Source organism: Dendrobates tinctorius, unplaced genomic scaffold (assembly GCF_039654945.1).
Source record: "Dendrobates tinctorius isolate UK_male_01 unplaced genomic scaffold, ASM3965494v1 ptg000097l, whole genome shotgun sequence".
NCBI classification, from domain to species: Eukaryota; Metazoa; Chordata; class Amphibia; order Anura; family Dendrobatidae; genus Dendrobates; species Dendrobates tinctorius.
In genome coordinates, this window is record NW_027361765.1 from 5,310,609 (window position 1) to 5,329,333 (window position 18,725).

General features: G+C 44.1%; 1 protein-coding gene across 2 annotated transcripts in view; it reads right to left on the minus strand.

The window, feature by feature from the left end:
* The window catches only part of LOC141098901 (dual oxidase maturation factor 1-like), a 106,317-nt gene that overhangs the window by 29,577 nt on the left and 58,015 nt on the right, over positions 1 to 18,725 (minus strand). For both annotated transcript variants that reach the window (XM_073586872.1, XM_073586873.1), the window contains one exon: positions 7,417 to 7,582. In XM_073586872.1, coding sequence (XP_073442973.1) covers positions 7,417 to 7,557 — 141 coding nt within the window. In that variant the 5' untranslated portion in view covers positions 7,558 to 7,582. The remainder of the gene's footprint in view (positions 1 to 7,416; positions 7,583 to 18,725) is intronic.

An 18,725-nucleotide genomic window follows, 5' to 3' on the forward strand; every position in this document is an offset into this window, starting at 1 on the left:
TCCAGGACTATTTCTCGTCGTCAGCTTCCTGCGGCGCTTCCTGTGGAGAGACGAGCGATGAGCGTGGAGCCGGGCGGGAGGACGCAGGATCGCCTAGTGTGACAGGTAAGTAGCGATCCCCGTCCCCAGCGATGTCGCTGGTGAGATCTGCCTGTGTGGCAGCTCACTAGCGACCACTTAGCGATGCACCAGCGATCCTGACCGCGTCATATCGCTGGTCGGGATCGCTGGTGCATCGCTAAGTGTGACAGTACCTTTAGGGTAACAGTAACCCTCTATCACCTGCTGGGCTCTTGTAAACCTCCATAGATTACACCAGGTGCCAAAATACGCAGCTGCACAGGGCCCCAGTGGCTGCGAGAGGGAGAACAATGACTATTGAAAGTAGGTTTTGGTAGACAATGGTCTCATTAGACATTAGCTTTCTTGTAAAGGATAGAGATAGGCAGCACATAACTTGTAATTACTGATAGTATTTGTTTGATATAATGAAGGCTCTATGATAAGCAAGCCCTATTACTAGTACAGTCCCTGAGATTATCACTTGGAGACAGCAATGGCACATCCACAGAGAGGTACTCTCTGAGGTGAAGAAGAAACATTCATTATTCAGGTTTCACTATATTTTCATAAATATCCCTCACAGTATTCTTAATGCTACAGAACTCCATAAAATGGAAACAAAATGTGGACATTCTAAACAATATAGGACACAGTAAATATCTCCATTCATATTGGTGTTCGTTATACTGTATGAGCCTATAATTTATAATCCCCAATTCCAAAAAATTGTTGGGACCCTGAGTAAAATATAAAAATTAACAAGAATGCAATTGTTTGGAAAACTTTTATAGACCAATTTTATTCACTACATAACACAGGTCAGTAGGTGAAAACTAGACATTTTTTGCATTTCATTTATAACTAGCTGAAGAGCCCGGCGCTGCCCGAGCATAGTAGCTAACTGTGGTTAGTTATAGCAAATTATAATTATTCTCCATCCCATAGTTCCATGCCCATATACCCATCATACATATCCTCCATCCCATAGTCCCATGCCCATAAACCCATCATACATATTCGCCATCCCATAGTCGAGTGCCCATATACCCATCACACATTCTTCATCTCATAGTCCCATGCCCATATACCCAACATACATATCCTCCATCCCATAGTCCCGTGCCCATATACCCATCATACATATCCACCATCCCATAGTCCCGTGCCCATATACCCGTCATACATATCCTCCATCTCATAGTCCAGTGCCCATATACCATCACACATCCTCCATCCCATAGTCCCGTGCCCATATACCTGTCATACATATCCTCCATCCCATAGTCCAGTGCCCATATACCCATCACACATCCTCCATAGTAAACCATTATGACATCATAGTGAGCAGCGGGGCTTGCAACCTATGATGACATCAGCGTTGCCATGGCAACCATTATGACATCATAATGAGGGGCGGGGCTTGATACACACACACTTTTTCCCCATTATGTAGATAGGGGCAAAATTGTTTGGTGAATTGGAACACGCGGGGTTAAAATTTCGCCTCACAACATAGCCTAGGAGACTCTCGGGGTCCAGACATGTGACTGTGCCAAATTTTGTGGCTGTAGCTGCAACGGTGCGGATGCCAATCCCGGACATACACATATACATACATACATACATACGTACATACATACACACACTTGATCTTTATACATCAGATAAATTAACTCCATTATAAATTGACGGCAGCAACATATCTCAAAGATGGGACAGGGATATGTCTACCACTATGTATCATCACCTCTTCTTTTTACAACAGTTTGTAAAGGCCTGCGACGTGTAAAGACTAACTGATGGAGATTCTGAACGTGGCGATACCAAATATGTGTATTTTTGATTTTTTTTATTGTTTATTTTGAATGTGGCGAAAGGGGGCTGTATTGAACTTTTTATATTTCTAAAAACTATTTTTTTTTTTTTACTTTTGGCATGCTTCAATAATCTCCATGGCAGACTAGAAGCTGCCATAACTCGATCGGCTCAGCTACATACAGGTGATGATCAGTTCACCTATATGTAGCTGAATTACTCACTTACTATGAGCGCCATCCACTGGGCGGCGCTTACAGCAAGCCAGCAGTGACAACTATAGAGGTCTCCAGGAAACCTCTGGTCATCATGGCAATCCACTAGTGACCCGTGATCACATGACAGGGGTCATCGGTGGGCAGATTTCCACCGCGATTGCTGGAAGCACATGATAAATGTCATTGTCAGTGTTTGACAGCAGCATTTAAAGGGTTAATAGCAGTGGGTGGATCATGGTTCCATCTGCAGCTGTTTCGGGCACATGTTAGCTGTTCAAAACAGCTTCCATGTCCTGAGAAAGATGTGGGTTCACCGCTGGAGCCCACATCAAAGGGAGGGAGTCCTACATAGGCATACTATTAGGCCCGATGTCGGAAAGGGGTTAAAGACTTCACAGAATTTGACCATAGTAATGTAAGAGGATGCCATGTTTGTGATAATTCAGTTCTTGAAATTTCTTCCCTCCTAAATATTTCACAATCAACTGTGTGTGGTATTTTTGAAAAGTGGAAGCGCTTAGTAGCTAAAGCAACTTTCCAATAAACTGGCAGTCCATGTAAGGTTAGAGTGTGGTTGCTGAGTGCTAATCTCTGCTGATTCAATAACTGCACAGTTCTATATCTTCACTGGCATTAACTAATAACTCAAAAACTGTACACCAGGAAGTGCAGCTACATGCAAGATTAAGGCTGTATTCACGTATATTGTTGTTAACAGCATTTCTCTGCTGCTTTTCTGTTTAATGCAAATTAAAAGCTAATTTTTACAGTACCAGCAAAAGTGATGAGCTTTCAGAAGTCTCAAGCACACACTTTATTTCTGTTTCTGGACTGATTGAAAAAATAGCATATTTGAAAACTGCAGCATGCTATCCCCTTTCTGACATCAAACTTAATATTCCATCCATGTGCTCTGGGTCTATTTGACCAGGGATGGAATATTATGTCCGATCGAGGGCGTATGCGGGCAATCGCTGCCGGGTGTCAGCTGATTCTGACAGCTGACATATGGCAATAAGTGCCAGGAGCGTCAAAAGTCAAATGGAGCTCCTTCCTATTCTGAGCTCTACTTTGCACCCAAGCAATGGTTTTCGCCCCCTCACATGGGGTATCGGCATGCTTAGGAGAAATTACACAACAATGTTTGTGGTCCATTTTGTCCTGTTACCCTTGTAAAAATTAAAAAATTGTACCTGAAATCAATTTTTTTGTGAAAAAAAGTGAAATTTTTTTTTAAAAAAATTCTTGTGAAGCACATGAAGGGTTAATAAACTTCTTGAATGTGGTTTTGAGCACCTTGAGGGGTGCAATTTTTAGAATGGTGTCACTTTTGGGCATTTTCTGTCATATAGACCCCTCAAAGTGACTTCAAATGTGATGTCATCCTAAAAAAATGGTTTTGTAAATTTTGTTGTAAAAATGAGAAATCGCTAGTCAAATTTTAACCCTTATAACTTTCTAACAAAACAAAAATGTGGTTCCAAAATTGTGCTGATATAAAGCAGACATGTTTGAAATGTTACTTATTAACTATTTTGTGTGACATATCTCTGTGATTTAAGGGCACGAAAATTCAAAGTTTGAAAATTGTGTAATTTTCCAAATTTTCGTCAAATTTCCATTCTTTTCACAAATAAACGCAAGTCATACCAAATAAATTTTTACCACTATTATGAAGTACAATATGTCACAAAAAACTTTCTCAGAATCACCAGGATCTGTTGAAGCATTCCAGAATTATTATTACCTCATAATGTGACAGTGGTCAGAATTGCAAAAATTGGCCCGTTATTAATGTGCAAACCACCCTCAGGGGTAAAGGTGTTAATTCTTTCAGAGTGTTTGCAGTGTTTTATTACCCATAGAAAATGAGAAAATGAAAATAGCAATACTTACAAATCCCATATGATATTCAGTACAGTTACCACATTAGTGATCCGATTTGCCACAAACTACTCGGCCCGAAATAAAAATCAGACATGTGAACAAATTACTCTATTGACCAGTGGTGGCGAACCTATGACACGTGCCAGAGGGAGAAAGAAGAGTCCTTCCTGTGGGCATGTACAGCATTTCCTCAGCACGAGCAGGTGGTGCTTTGTGTCGGGGGTGGGTTCGCAGCTCAGTTTAGAGGTGCAGACCTCGCATGATTTCCCCTCCAGCCAGGCATACACGGAGCAGCAGCCGCAGCCTGGAGCCTGCACTAGCTGCACACTGGTTGAGGGAAGGTGGCCAGAAACTCCGGGGTGCACTGCAGGCGGAATAACAGGACCTCCGAGGAGGATGTGGTGACCACCGAGGCCAAGAAGAGCAGCAGGTGCCCGAGGAGATACATTCTGCAGAGCACACAGAGACCACTGCTTGACAGCAACCTGACCTGATCTGCACTGGGGATCCCTCTATGGCCCCTCTCTCTGCCTGGCACTTGCTTCTGCCTGTTACCCCTCTGCTCTTCTCTATCTCTGCCCTTCTGTCCTCTCCAAACTCTCTGATTTCTGCTATCTCTGTTGTTTCTTGATTCTGCAATTTACCACTGTGTCTCCTCTGCCTGCAGTCTGGTACCTGCACTTTATTCCTGCTTTATATCCGCATTAAGCTACCCCTGCTCCTGTCTGTGGCTGTACTTTATTGCCCCTGCCTCCCCTCTGTTGCCTCTGCCAGGTCTAATACCCCTACCTGATCTCTGTTGCCTCTGCTTCCTCTATGTTGCCTCATACTGTTCTCTGATAGCAGGGCTGGCTCTCTGTTGCCTCTGCCTGCTTTGATACCCCTGCCTGTTCTCTGATACCCCTGCCTGTTCTCTGATACCCCTGCATGCTCTGTGTTGTCTCTGACTGCTCAGATATCCCTGCTTGATCTCTATTGCCTCTGCCTGCTCTCTGTTGCCCCGTCTGTTCTTTATTGCCGCAGGCGCTTTTAATCACAGCAGGGCCACCACTCCTCCACAGAGATATAGATTTCAGTCTAAGGAGAGGATTTACATAGGTTCCCATACAGATGAAGACTTTAGTCTAAGTGAGTATTGGCATTAGGTTAGGGTCCTGGAAAATAAGAAATGCCTTAACGTGGCTTCCAGGTACACATAAAATGGCCATTTTCTGCGCTAAGCTTTCTCAATTTTTCATATTTCTAATGCAGTAATGCAATTCATTTTTCATATTTCATGTTTGCATGCTATGGCACTACAGAGTGCTTGCTCTTTTGTTTGAGTGTATATGAGTTGGTTACTATAGGATAAGCACCTGTTCACACTTAGTTAATGCTAGGTTGTGACGGTCAGTTTTTTTGAAATTTGTATTCATTAGCCTTCTGACTGAGCATTCCACCTCTTAGCTGCAGGCGTTTTTAATCACAGCAGGACCAACATCCTTCCACAGAGATATAGATTTCAGACTAAGGAGAGGATTTACATAGGTTCCCATACAGATGAAGACTTTAGTCTAAGTGAGGATTGGCATTAGGTTAGGGTCCTGGAAAACTAGAAACGCCTTAACATGGCTTCCAGGTACACATAAATTAGCAATTGTATGCACTAAGCTTACTCAATTTTTCATATTTCTAATGCAATAATGCAATTCATTTTTCATATTTCATGTTTGCATGCTATGGCGCTACAGAGTGCTTTTTTATTTGAGTGTTCTTTATTGCCAGTCTGTTCTCTGTTGCCCCTGTCTACTCTGATGCCATTGTCTGTTCTTTGTTGCCTCTGCCTCCTCTGTGATAAGCCTGCTTGCTCTGCTGCCCCTGCCTGCTCTCTTTTTACCCTGTATGCTCTATGTTGCCCTTGCCTGTTCTCTGTTGCCCCTGTCTTCTCTGTTGCCCCTGCTTCCTCTCATATGCCTGCTTGTTCTCTGTTGCCCCTGCCTAATCCATTTCCCCTGCCTACTCTTTTCCCCAGCCTGTTCTCTGTTGCCTCTGCCTGCTCTCTAATACACCTGCTTACTCTCTGTTACCTGCTCTCTCTTACCCCTGCCTGCTTTTTTGTTGCCTTTGCCTGCTCTCTGACATGCTTGCTTACTCTCTGTTACCTGCTCTCTTACCCCTGCCTGCTCTCTGATATGTCCCTTACTCTCTGTTATCTGCTCTCTCTTACCCCTGCCTGCTCTCTGATATGCCTGCTTACTCTCTGTTATCTGCTCTCGCTTACCCCTGCCTGCTCTCTGTTTCCCCTGCCTGCTCTCTGATATGCCTGCTTACTCTGTCACCTGCTCTCTCTTACCCCTTATGGCTATCTGTTGCCCCTGCTTGCTCTCTGACATGCCTGCTTACTCTCTGTTACCTGCTCACATATCCCCACCTGTTCTGTGATAGCCTGCTTATGCCAGGGTCATACTTGCGAGTGTAATGCGAGAAACTCACCTGAGTCTCTCGCCTCAATACTCGACACTGCCGCCGGTGGTTCAGACTGGAGCGTTCAGCTGCATTGAAAGACAAGCAGCTGCACACTCCGGTCCCTATTGAGGCGCGAGTTTCTCTCATTGCACTCTCAAGTGTGACCCCGGTCTTACTCTGTTACCTGCTCTCTATTACCCCTGCCTGCGCTCTCTTACCCCTGTCTGCTCTCTATTGCCCCTTCCTGCTCTTTGATATGCCTGCTTACTCTCTGTTACCTGCTCTCTCTTATCCCTGCCTGCTCTCTGTAGCTATTTTTTCTAAAGTAAATCTTCAGTATTCGAGTTAAATTGCCGTGTTGACACTTTGCAATAAGTAAGTGAGTTTTGGGTTGCATTTTGGTCACTTGGTCTCTAAAAGGTTAGCCATCACAGCTATAGACTTTCACGATATGAGTGCTATCAGTGAAAAATATGGATAGCACTCGTACAGTAAAACTGATGCTTGAATGAGGCCTAAGGGTATGTTTCCACGGTCCGTAACACATGCCCGCTCTGTCCAAAGCGCTGCCGATTTTCGTACACGCTGTGATTCCACATGTTTTCACTGAACACATGCCGAAGCACCACATCCTACACATAGACTGTGTAATTTAGACATGCTGCTGTCTGGAAAGACGCATCATATTTGCGTATAAGCAAAGAAAGCGGTGGGTGTCCCTGCAAGCATAGTGGAGATGGGATTTCATAAAATCCCATCCACTATGCTGTACCAGTGTCTAATCCGCAGCATTCACTGACCATGGAAACATACCTTTAGAGATCAGAATGAAGTCCAATGAACAGAGGCTCAATGTGGCACCAATGGTTTAACTCTTTATGTGCATCTTTTAGACATATATGTTTAAACAGCATCTGTGCTTCAGACTATAGTCCAAAAATAACATTTTTAAAATCACTGGACTATTGGATTTATTAACTATTCTTACCAATTTTCCTCTGATTCCAGGCAATATGATGATAAAAGTGGCAGCTGTAACCAGACATATTATTATAATTTCAACGATTTTGGTGTCAAACAGGAATGGAGTTCTCCAGAGGGAATAAAATGGGAAAACAGCTGTTTGCATGATGATTTTCTTTTGGCCAGGAGACCTGAAAATTGCAAAGTGAAAACTTTCAAAACACATACAAACAAAATATTAAAAGTAATTGTAGTCAAGAAGTGGAAAAAAAAACCTTTTATTATTATTTTTTATTTTAAACCTTTTTTAAAATTCTTTTACTGTTTTCTCTGGCTGAATTTCATAGCCACACACCCTATATAATAGAAATGTGATTATCTTTATGTTGAAATTCTTGGGAAAAATAAGCATTATGGTAGCTGAAACATGAAACAAGAAAGACAAGTTAGTTCAGCATTTAGTAATATGAATGCACATTTGTGAAACCATTCAGCCAAGTCCTTTGCATGGTTATTGGTAGTAAGGAGCCTCAAATATTAGCTCTGGCTTACAACAAAATGTAATCTACATATAGCTGTATAATAGCCCTGTACAAGCTAATGCAGACCCCATACAACTGTTTTAGATTTTTTTTCAATTAACTCTACAGTATATGCCTTATGTGATTTTAAATGGAGACATTCAGATGCTCTATGTTCTATTGGACACTTTGCAACACAAGTATTCTTCCTAGGCACATTGCTAATAGTTTGCAAATATGGCACTGTATAACTTAACATAAAGGGGTTGTGCCATGATATTATGTATGTACTATATATTTTTAAGAAAAATATTTGACCTTTTCTCAATTTCTCCTATAGAAATAATGCATGGTTGTAAATAAATAATAGTTTTATGGTAAGAAAGTTGCCTATAGACTTATCAACACTGCCAGTCTAAGGCCTGAGTCAGATGTCTGTTTTTCACATACATGTTTTATCTGTGATTTACATAAAAGTCTATGGTGCTGTTCACATATCTGTGTTTTTTTGCAGACCGTTATGTCTGCAAAATAATGACAGAGACATGTATTAAATTGATTGGAGTCATTGATCAAAATTACCCAAATGAGCCTAAAGGCCCCGTCACACCAAACAATGCACCAGCGATCCCGACAACGATACGACCTTGACAGGATCGCTGGTGCCTCGCTACATGATCGCTGGCAGACTTACCAGCGATCAGGACCAGCGAGGACGCTGATATCCAAGGTAAATATCTGGTAACTAAGTGAGCGCGTCACTTAGTTACCCGCTGTGTACCTTAGATACCTTCGTGCTCGCGCTAGGGTGCTGGTATCTAAGGTAAATATTGGGTAACTCAGCGCGCGCGTCACTTAGTCACCCGCTGTGTACCTTGGTTACCAGCTCCCTGCACAAGCATGCAGGTATCTAAGGTACACAGCGGGTAACTAAGTGACGGTGCGCGCTTAGTTACCCGATATTTACCTTAGCTACCAGCTCCCAGCGTCTGCTTACAGCCCTGGGAGCTCGCTGATCGTTGCTCTCCCGCTGCCACACGCAGTGCTGGCCAGCGGGAAACTAGCCAGCAAAAAACGGCCCAGGACATTTGTGCACGATCAGCGATACCTGGCCGGGGGGCAGTCGCTGATGCGTGTCACACACAGCTAGATCGCTGGCGAGATTGCTGATGCATCACAAAATCAGCGATCTCACTGTGTGTGACGAGGCCTTAAGAGTCTATGAAAATTGCCCTGGCACTAAAAGAGAGACGGCCAGGATAGGGGATTTTGCTACAGGTAAACACAGCTAAACTGACAGAAAGTTGACTGCGCATGTTCTGCCACCCAGTAATCATTGCATATAGAAAGTCATAATTAAGGCAATATTCTAAATATTCAGGCAATAATACTAAATCTATAGGCAACATTCTTATGCCAAATCACAAGTATATTTATCATAACGATGCATCATTCTTAATACAAGTCAAAATGAAAAAGGTCAATAATAAATGATAAATAAATCTAAATTTATAAATAAATCTAAATATTATTGTGCACAACCCTTTATACTGAATGAGCTATAATATAATGCTTCCATGTCTCTTCTTCGAGTTCATGGAATTATGTATTTCCCTTTTCTGTTCTTATACAAGCAAAAGTAGATTTTTTGTAATTAGAACATTTTTTATATTTCACAAGTAATAATAAGGGTCACAATGTTTGTAAGTAGCTCCCGTCTAGGTCCATAACAAGAATTGTTAAACTGTTACTACTGTAAGGGTCGGCCAGGACCGTAGTCATGGCCAGAAGCACTAAAGCATCAGTGTCCAAGCCTTCCCTCGCAGACAAATACGATCCATTGTATGGAGTACCTGCATCTACAGGTTCGGGTCCCCCTGGGCACTTCCCAAGCGGCGATGGCCCCTCTTCGAGGTGACTCCCAGTAATTGAGACAGTCTATGGTAACTTGAACGGTTTCACACAATATAGCCACAGTTTGAACATCATAGAAAACACATTCGCCTTTACTTGCTTCCTCAGCTTTCCCTACTTTGCTAACACTTCTATATGGAACATACCCGGATCGGACTGTCTTAGACTACTTCCCAGGTTCTTCCTGGCCTAACCTTGCCATGATGACAATTCCTTCTGCCTGTTTTGCTCCAGACTTGAAATCATCCACCACCTGGTTTAGTTGCCTCTGTAAAAGCATCCGACCCGTCTGTGCTGCTCACTGTGAAGCTTCAGCATCCTTCTGTTCCTCACTCCGTCCAACTCCTGCCCTAAGAGCGTCCACCCAGGCTATGAGTCGCCACATCTTCTTTACTGCTTTCACCCACTATACTGATGTCCAATAGCCGTGGATAACTTGGACTATTGCTGCTTAACACTGCATGGCTGCTGATCCGTCCTGGGCCTATTGTCCATGTGGACACTTTGGGCACCCAGGCCCCGTCTGAACAAGCTTCCTTCTCATCTAACCTTAACTCCCGGCAGCCCCTCCTACACTTAACCCTATCCTACTAAGAACTTTACATACTAGAGTGCCCCCCTCTAGTGTCCCAAAGGGTGCACTACCCTTTCCCTATCTAAAGCAAAGCATTATACAATTAAACACAACATATTTACAGCAAATGGTAACACATATAACATAACAGTGTGGCAATACCATTAGTTCTGGGTGATAATACATGACGACATGTAACAGTACCACCAGATCATTATAAAAACATTAAGAACATAAGAGAGAGAGAGCGAGAGCAAGGGAATAATATCATTCCACCCCCTACACTACCTGATGTTCTAACTGTTAAATAACTTATGCTACCAGAATCACATTGCGGTCATGTATCTTTTGCTGCATGAGGTGTTTAAAAAAATATATATTTTGTAAAGCTATTCTTCTTGGGTGACTACTAGTCAAAGGACGATCCCTGACAGATGCTACCGATGACTAACAGCTCTCTTCCTACACACACATGTAAAGGAGTCGACTTTAGTCCCTGAAGACAGCAATAACATATTGTGTATTGAGTCATGCATTTTCATACAGTTATTGTGTCATATGAATTGCTATGTATTGTATTAAGGTAATGTGCAGTGTTTAAGTAATTTGAAGAGTTAGCAATGTGAGTAGTGTATATAGGGCAGAATGTGCATAGGGTAAGCATATGACTGCATAGATTAAGATAGACTAGGACTTAGATAAGACTAGGGTTAGTACACACTGTTATGGGATAGTAACTGTAGTTAGCTTACTTTACAGGCAATAGATACAGTTAATGTTTGGGATGAGCCAATAGTGTGAGGCGGAAAGTGCTAGTGAAAATCAGGCACTTCTTGGTAGTGAGTCAGTTAGGGAAGTACAGTGACTAGGTAAAGCTCAGGTGCAGTGGACTGCTAGGACCAACATGTACCAATCATTCAAGGCAGTGTGAGTCCTACTGATTTCCCTTGCGGACATTCCGGCAATGTTAGGAGCTCAAAGCTTGGTGTGGGGAATGATGGGCACATCATTTCCTCTGGCATACAGGAAAAGATGAATGCGGAACTGTATGAAGGGCAAGTGGCTGGTCTAGAGTGCACTGCTGAACTGGACTGGAAATTCCTGAGGCTGACAGTTAGTAAGCTTGGGAATAGTCCAGGAGAAATGAATTGTAGGGCTGAACATCTATTGTGCTAAGGAAGTAAGGAATACAAAGTGTTATGGGAACTGGGGAGGAGACAAGCATCCAGAGATGTCCCTTGAATTAGTCATCAAGACTTGTAGTTCCCAAATTGTTTTTCAAAATACATTTTCTCTGAGCATCTTATTTTCAGCATGTTTTCTGGTTCCCTGTAAAAAACAGATTTTCTTTTCTAAATTTGTAAATATTCATTTGTGGGCAAATCCATAAAATCCAGTTTTACACCCCACCCATTTATCTCTAAAGTTCACAAAAAGCTTTCCATACCTGAATACCAACATGTCTTTTAGGGAGATGTATATCAGCATCAGGGGAGAGAGGTGTTAAGGTATTTTGACCAACCCTGCCTAAGTAATTAAGAGATGCACTCTTATCAAATTTGCACTCTTATTAAGTTTGGTGCACTGTTACACTGTGACGGTCATTGGTGAGGAAGGGGGGGCGCAAACTGTCCCTGGAACTGGGACCCTAACTATCCCTGTCTTGGGGGTAATCTTGAAGGTAGACCTTGCTATGTTCCTGTACCCTGATCTGTACTCTTCCCCACCCCATGAGGGCATGGGGCAGGAATGTAATGTAAACAAGACACAAAGACAAAACAGGGATAAGAGAAAGCAACAAACATACAAACACTCACTAAAGGTAGAGAAGTATATAGGGAAGGATAGGAATGTACCAACCAAATTGAAATAGGACAATGAGGAAAACATACATGCATAAAACAGCATGAAACAATCTCCAGTAGCAACAACGATCTCCAGTTCGACACAACATCGTCAAGAAGCTAGGAAGCAAAGTCTTCACTGGCATTGCAGTGAATGTCTGGTCAAGTTTTATAGAGAGAGGTAATGACCAGATCAGAGGCTGCTGAAATGGAGCTGTAAGTTTCTGACCAGCATAGAAAGGGTTGTTTAACTCTTCAGCACCAAAGGAAATAAAAAATCCATTAAATATGGGACACAAATACACAGGCTAAGTGGCGGATATGCGATTCACAATATGTAGTGATCTTCTAACCCCAGATGTCCCAGAGATGTCCCAGGAGGATGTGACATACTTGTGGCAAGCATCTTTTGGGCTGTTTCAAAGTTAAATCTACAACAGCCATAAGTTGAAATCATAAAAAGAGAAACATGTACTCAAGAACCACAATGTAATATGATAAACAATAATTATAGTGGTTTGAAAAAACCATTATATTGTAATCCGAACGCTGCTAACTTATTCTTCTTATTATAAAGTTGATTTCCGCAATTAGTTGATTTAGAAGAAGCCCAGTGAGCCAAACTAGCTCTTAAATGGCTGACGCGCCAAAGTGATTGTTAAAGGGCCGGCGCACCGAAATGAGTCTTAAAGGGCCGACACGCCAAATCGAAAGCTGAGTGACCCCAGGCTCCAAATCGGAGGCTGAGCCACCCCGGCCTCCAAATCGGAGGCTGATCGAGCCCGGCCTCCAAATAGAAGGCTGATCGACCCCGGCCTCCAAATCGGAGGCTGAGCCACCACGGCCTCCAGATCGGAGGCTGATTGACCCCTGCCACAAAATCAGACCCTGATGGGTCCCAACCACAAAATCAGACCCTGAGGGGCCCGGACACAAAATCGGACCCTGAGGGGCCCCCGCCAGAAAATCGGACCCTAAGGGGCCCGGACACAAAATCGGACCCTGAGGGGCCCCGGCCAGAAAATCGGACCCTGAGGGGCCCCACCCACCAAATTGGACCCTGAGGGGCCCCGCCCACCAAATCGGACCCTGAGGGGACCCGCCCGCCAAATCGAACTCTGAGTGGCCCCGCCCACCAAATCAGACCCTGAGGGGCCCCGCCCACCAAATCGGACCCTGAGTAGCCCTGCCCCAAAAACGGACCCAGAGTGGCCCCACCCACCAAATCGGACCCTGAGTGGCCCCACCCACAAAATCGGACCCTGAGGGGCCCCAACCACAAAATCAGACCCTGAGGCGCCCTGCCCACAAAATTGGACCCTGAGGGGCCCCAACCACAAAATCAGACCCTGAGAGGTCCCAACCACAAAATCGGACCCTGAGGGGCCCCACTCACAATATCGGACCCTGAGGGGCCCCACTCACAAAATCGGACCCTGAGGGGCCCCACCCACAAAATCGGACCCTGAGGGGCCCCAACCACAAAATCAGACCCTGAGGCTCCCCGGCCACAAAATCGGACCCTGAGGGGCCCCAACCACAAAATCAGACCCTGAGAGGTCCCAACCACAAAATCGGACCCTGAGGGGCCCCGCCCACCAAATCGGACCCTGAGGGGCCCGGACACAAAATCGGACCATGTGGGGCCCCGGCCACAAAATCGGACCCTGAGGGGCCCAACCCACAAAATCGGACCCTGAGGGGCCCAACCCACAAAAACGGACCCTGAGGGGCCCCAACCACAAAATCAGACCCTGAGGGGCCCCACTCACAATATCGGACCCTGGGGGCCCCACTCACAAAATCAGACCCTAAAGGGCCCCACCCACAAAATTGGACCCTGAGGAGCCACACCCACCAAATCGGACCCTGAGGGGCCCCGCCCACCAAATCGGACCCTGAGTAGCCCCGCCCAAAACCCAGACCCAGAGTGGCCCCACCCACCAAATCAGACCCTGAGTGGCCCCACCCACAAAATCGGACCCTGAGGGGCCCCAACCACAAAATCAGACCCTGAGGTGCCCCGGCCACAAAATCGGACCCTGAGGGGCCCCAACCACAAAATCAGACCCTGAGAGGTCCCAACCACAAAATCGGACCCTGAGGGGCCCCGGACACAAAATCAGACCATGTGGGGCCCCAGCCACAAAATCAGACCCTGAGGGGCCCAACCCACAAAATCGGACCCTGAGGGGCCCAACCCACAAAAACGGACCCTGAGGGGCCCCAACCACAAAATCAGACCCTGAGGGGCCCCACTCACAAAATCGGACCCTGAGGGGCCCCACCCACAAAATCAGACCCTGAGGGGCCACACCCACAAAATCTGACTCTGAGGGGCCCCACCCACAAAATTGGACCCTGAGGGGGCCACACCCACAAAATAGGAGCCTGAGGGATCCCGGCCAACAATTCAAGCCCTGAGGAGCCCAGGACAAGGAATCAGATCCTGAGGAGCCCCACCCACCAAATCAGACCCTGAGGCCAAAGTGGCCCCTGAGAGGCACTCACAGTTAAAACGGATCCTGAGTTGAAAGTCTTGCAGGGGCAGCAGGCAAGTCTCTCTTAAAGGGGCAGCCGGGTACCATTTCAAACCACTATCTGTACTTCCTTCAGGAAATACACATCTAGTTAGTATTTTATTATGTCAAATACAAAGAATTGAAAACACATATAAAAGGACAAATATAAAAAGTAGGAGATTACAAGTTGGCGCCAGTCCCATAATCTACACATTCATGGGTAGCAAATGGGCATAGAATAATATTCTTATTTGGGCTAAGGGTATGAAGTACACATCAGTCATAAAGGTATTACCCATATACATAAAGGAGCTAGAAAAATCAACAACTCACAGTGGAAGGTCCAATAGCCCCCAACCCACACCGAAAATTAGCACAAATACATTCGAGATTAAAAAAACAGTTGCTACCTGCAAAAAAGATGTGGCGCAAACCAGACAGCTCAACGTACGTTTCGGCAATTAGCTACAATTCACTCCAGCTTTCTGGTGTACATTATGGTGCAGTGATTGGTCATGCATCCTTTTGCTAACCACACCAACTTTACAAAATTTGCAATTGCAAACAAAAGTAAAAAATTTGACTTTTTAAAAGCAGAAAACTGGTGTACTTATTGGTAATGTGTTCTAAAATGGCTCTCTCAACAAATAACTATATATTTTCAAACTATTCTTCTTCAAAGGAATCTGTCACCAGGTTATTGCTGCCCCATCTGAGAGCAGCATGATATAGAGACTGAGACCCTGATTCCAGCGATTTATCACATGCTAGAATGTGTGTTGCATTTTTTTATGACCTCACTGTTTTAGCTGTTGCAGATCTAATAGTACTCTGGATGCTAATCTCTGTATGATCTTACCCTCACCCCTGATTGGCATGTTTCTGTATACACTGCGCATAGGTAGAAAGCTGCCAATCAGTGTTGGGGCAGGTTTATAACTTCTAAGAAGGTCAAGTATTTCACTAGTGATAAACTCCTGCTGATAAAACTGTGATTATTTTTAAAAAACTAAGCAGCCCACTAAGTGATACATTGCAGGAACAAGGGTCCTTGCATCTTGCTGCTCTCAGATTAGGCAGCAAAAACCCGGTGACAGATTCTCTTTAATTGTAGTTATATATAGATTAATAACAGGTAAAGAAACACCACATAACGCCCAGTCATAAAATTCTATATACCAAATTAATGTATTGTTTTGCGGGTGATCGATATTCTAACACTCCTATAACCTCATTTAGCTATGATAGATCTTTAGCATTATACAGTATACAAATATGCCTATAGATCATGAACCTATCATGAAGGAATTTTATGGAGTCATTAATAAAGTGACAAGAATAAATTGTTCTCTCATTAGCTGACTAACAAAGTATTTTCTTCCTTTCCCAGATTTGGTAATTCTCCTGTCTGCCCAATGTGGCCACGCCTGCACCACCATGTTTAATATACATGTTGTTTCACTTAAAAAAAAATGCTTACGGGTGTTTTGCAAGTAGAGCGCGCGGGTGCACCTGTTCCAGGAAGACGTGACATACTCCAGACAAGTTTGCAGAGTTGCAGATTAAGTAACGTGACTTTCATACACTTATAATTGTCTTAAGCAGACACCCTAAATCCAGAAGAGCCCTATGAAAAAATAACATAAAACCTCCCAGTACTGTTTCGGTTTAGATAGTAAAATTGACAACGTGTTTTCCACGTGACACAGATTAAAAGTTACAAGGCCGTAAAAAAAATTAAAAAAATTCTTAGAATGGCAGTGATAGAGCAGGCAATCATTCCCTATCAAATGTCCTTCACAAATCGACGTTGAACCTGAGGAGCAATTCTAAATAAAATGGACATCCCCTGCCTTTTTGGTGGGTAGCACACTGCCCTTGAGGTAGAACACAATAAGATACATTTGGGCACCTTTGTAAAAAAAAATTAAAATAATTGTGTGAGATGCTGGCCTTGTTCTAAAGACTATTGGACTAATGGAAGTAGAGTGGAATCTTCCGCTCTAAGGGATATAGACTTTTTCCAACTCGGAGCAACAGGTCCAACAATCTTATTGTTGTGTTATATTAGAGATTTACGTGCTGTGTTTTATTAAAGATTTGCTCAGGAATCAATTATTCCATTCAGTGACAGTAAGCAGAGGAAGATGTGCAGGATGGATCTTATGAATACATAAGGCTAGACCGAAGACTGGAACTCAAGGAAAATGATCATTCCATTACTCTTTTTAGTATCTCAGGTGCCTCAAGCTATTATTCTCCTACCCACTAGTCCCATTGTGTGGAAGGGGATAGTAGACACAGCCAGGGCCGGCCCGAGAGATTACGGCGCCCTAGGCGAAACTATTTTGTTGCGCCCCTACTATTCTTGGCAGTAGATGAAAACTTGGGATATAAATTTAGGAGCAAAATAAACCACAACAACAATGATTAATTAACTCTCTCCTAACTCTTTAATCTTCTGAGAAGTTGTATAGGACAAATATATACAAAGTAATCAATAACACAAAACAAAAATGACCATAGGTAATTAAAATTTTTGTTTCCTTGCTTTTTTTTTAAAAGGATGACACTAAGTCACCGAGATTAATTTGTTTAGCAACTTCAGATTCTATCGAAATTGTTGCCAACCCAACCAACCACTCTTGCGTCATATTTGCCCTTAAATATGTACACTTTTCTTTCCATCCCTAAAACTTTTTGCCTTTTGAAAAGATTTTTTATAATTTTTTCTATTTTTTCTCTGGCGCCCCCTTTGGGTCAGCACCCTAGGCGGCCGCCTAGTTCACCTATACGTTCGGGCCGGCCCTGGACACAGTGGCGCTGTCATCACAGGGGGTCTCACATCCAGTCCCATGTGATGAGATCAGCCTGAGAAAAATACCTCCATCAATGCACAGTTAGCTTTGGGGAGTGGGTGGAGGTGAACACTTCGGCCCATTCGAGGGGATGCTCCAAGGGAGGGAGAACAATAAGCCACATGTTTAGTGGGCAGTTAGCGCAGTGATGACGAGGAGCGAGGATCAGTTGGTGAGATCCTGGTGCCCCTGTATGGATGGCCTATGGACACTGGAGATGGGTTGCTGACTGGAGCTTGGTACATGTGCTACGGTCATGATATCTATCGCCTTGATGTGAGAAACTATCTTAAGGATTGTTGTTGCCAGCTGGAAAGGGATACATGTTGTACGGTCGTGGTATGAAGCATAAACTTTGACTATAGTCTATACCTGCTGTGGTGCAGTGACCGCTGTGTCCGCTAGGGGGCGCTGTGTGGGTGTCCCAGGACAGCCGTATAAGCATTTCCATTGCCCTGATAGGTGTAGGATACTGAAAGATCATAATGATCAGCAGAGGTACTGCTGACTAGTACGTTCTGTTACAATGTGTCAGGGAAGCCTGTGTGTGGTTGTGTGCAATAGGACCTTGGGTGAGGTCATAGCCATGTGATCACCTGTGGGTGTGGTTATGGACCATATAAGGTACCTGAGGTCTGGTCACATGTGGGGAATGCAGAGACCTGATTGGTCCGTTTGGAAGGTCTCGTGTGGCTTCCTGCTTGACAGCACGTCTGGACGCTGTGACTAATGGCAATGTGTGCCTGACAATTCCCTGGGAGAAAGGGATGGACGTTTGCAGGGTAAAGCAGCATGCAAGGTAACCCGGAGATGGGACTGCAACTGAGAGACTGTATAGCCTGTTGGTTAGATGAAGCACAGCCTGTGTGACTAGAAGGGCTAAAGGGGAGCAGAGTTCCAGTGTGAAGATACCCTGCTGTCTGCTTTAAGACTGTTGCATATCGTGATTGATTTATGATAATGAATAAACCTCATGGACTGTGATATTGCATTATGGAAACCTGTGCTGGACGTGATTATTCGCTGCAATGCGAGTGTCCCCCAACCTTGAATGACAGCGCTACCTCACAAATGGTGGAGAATTGCTAAGGGCAATATATA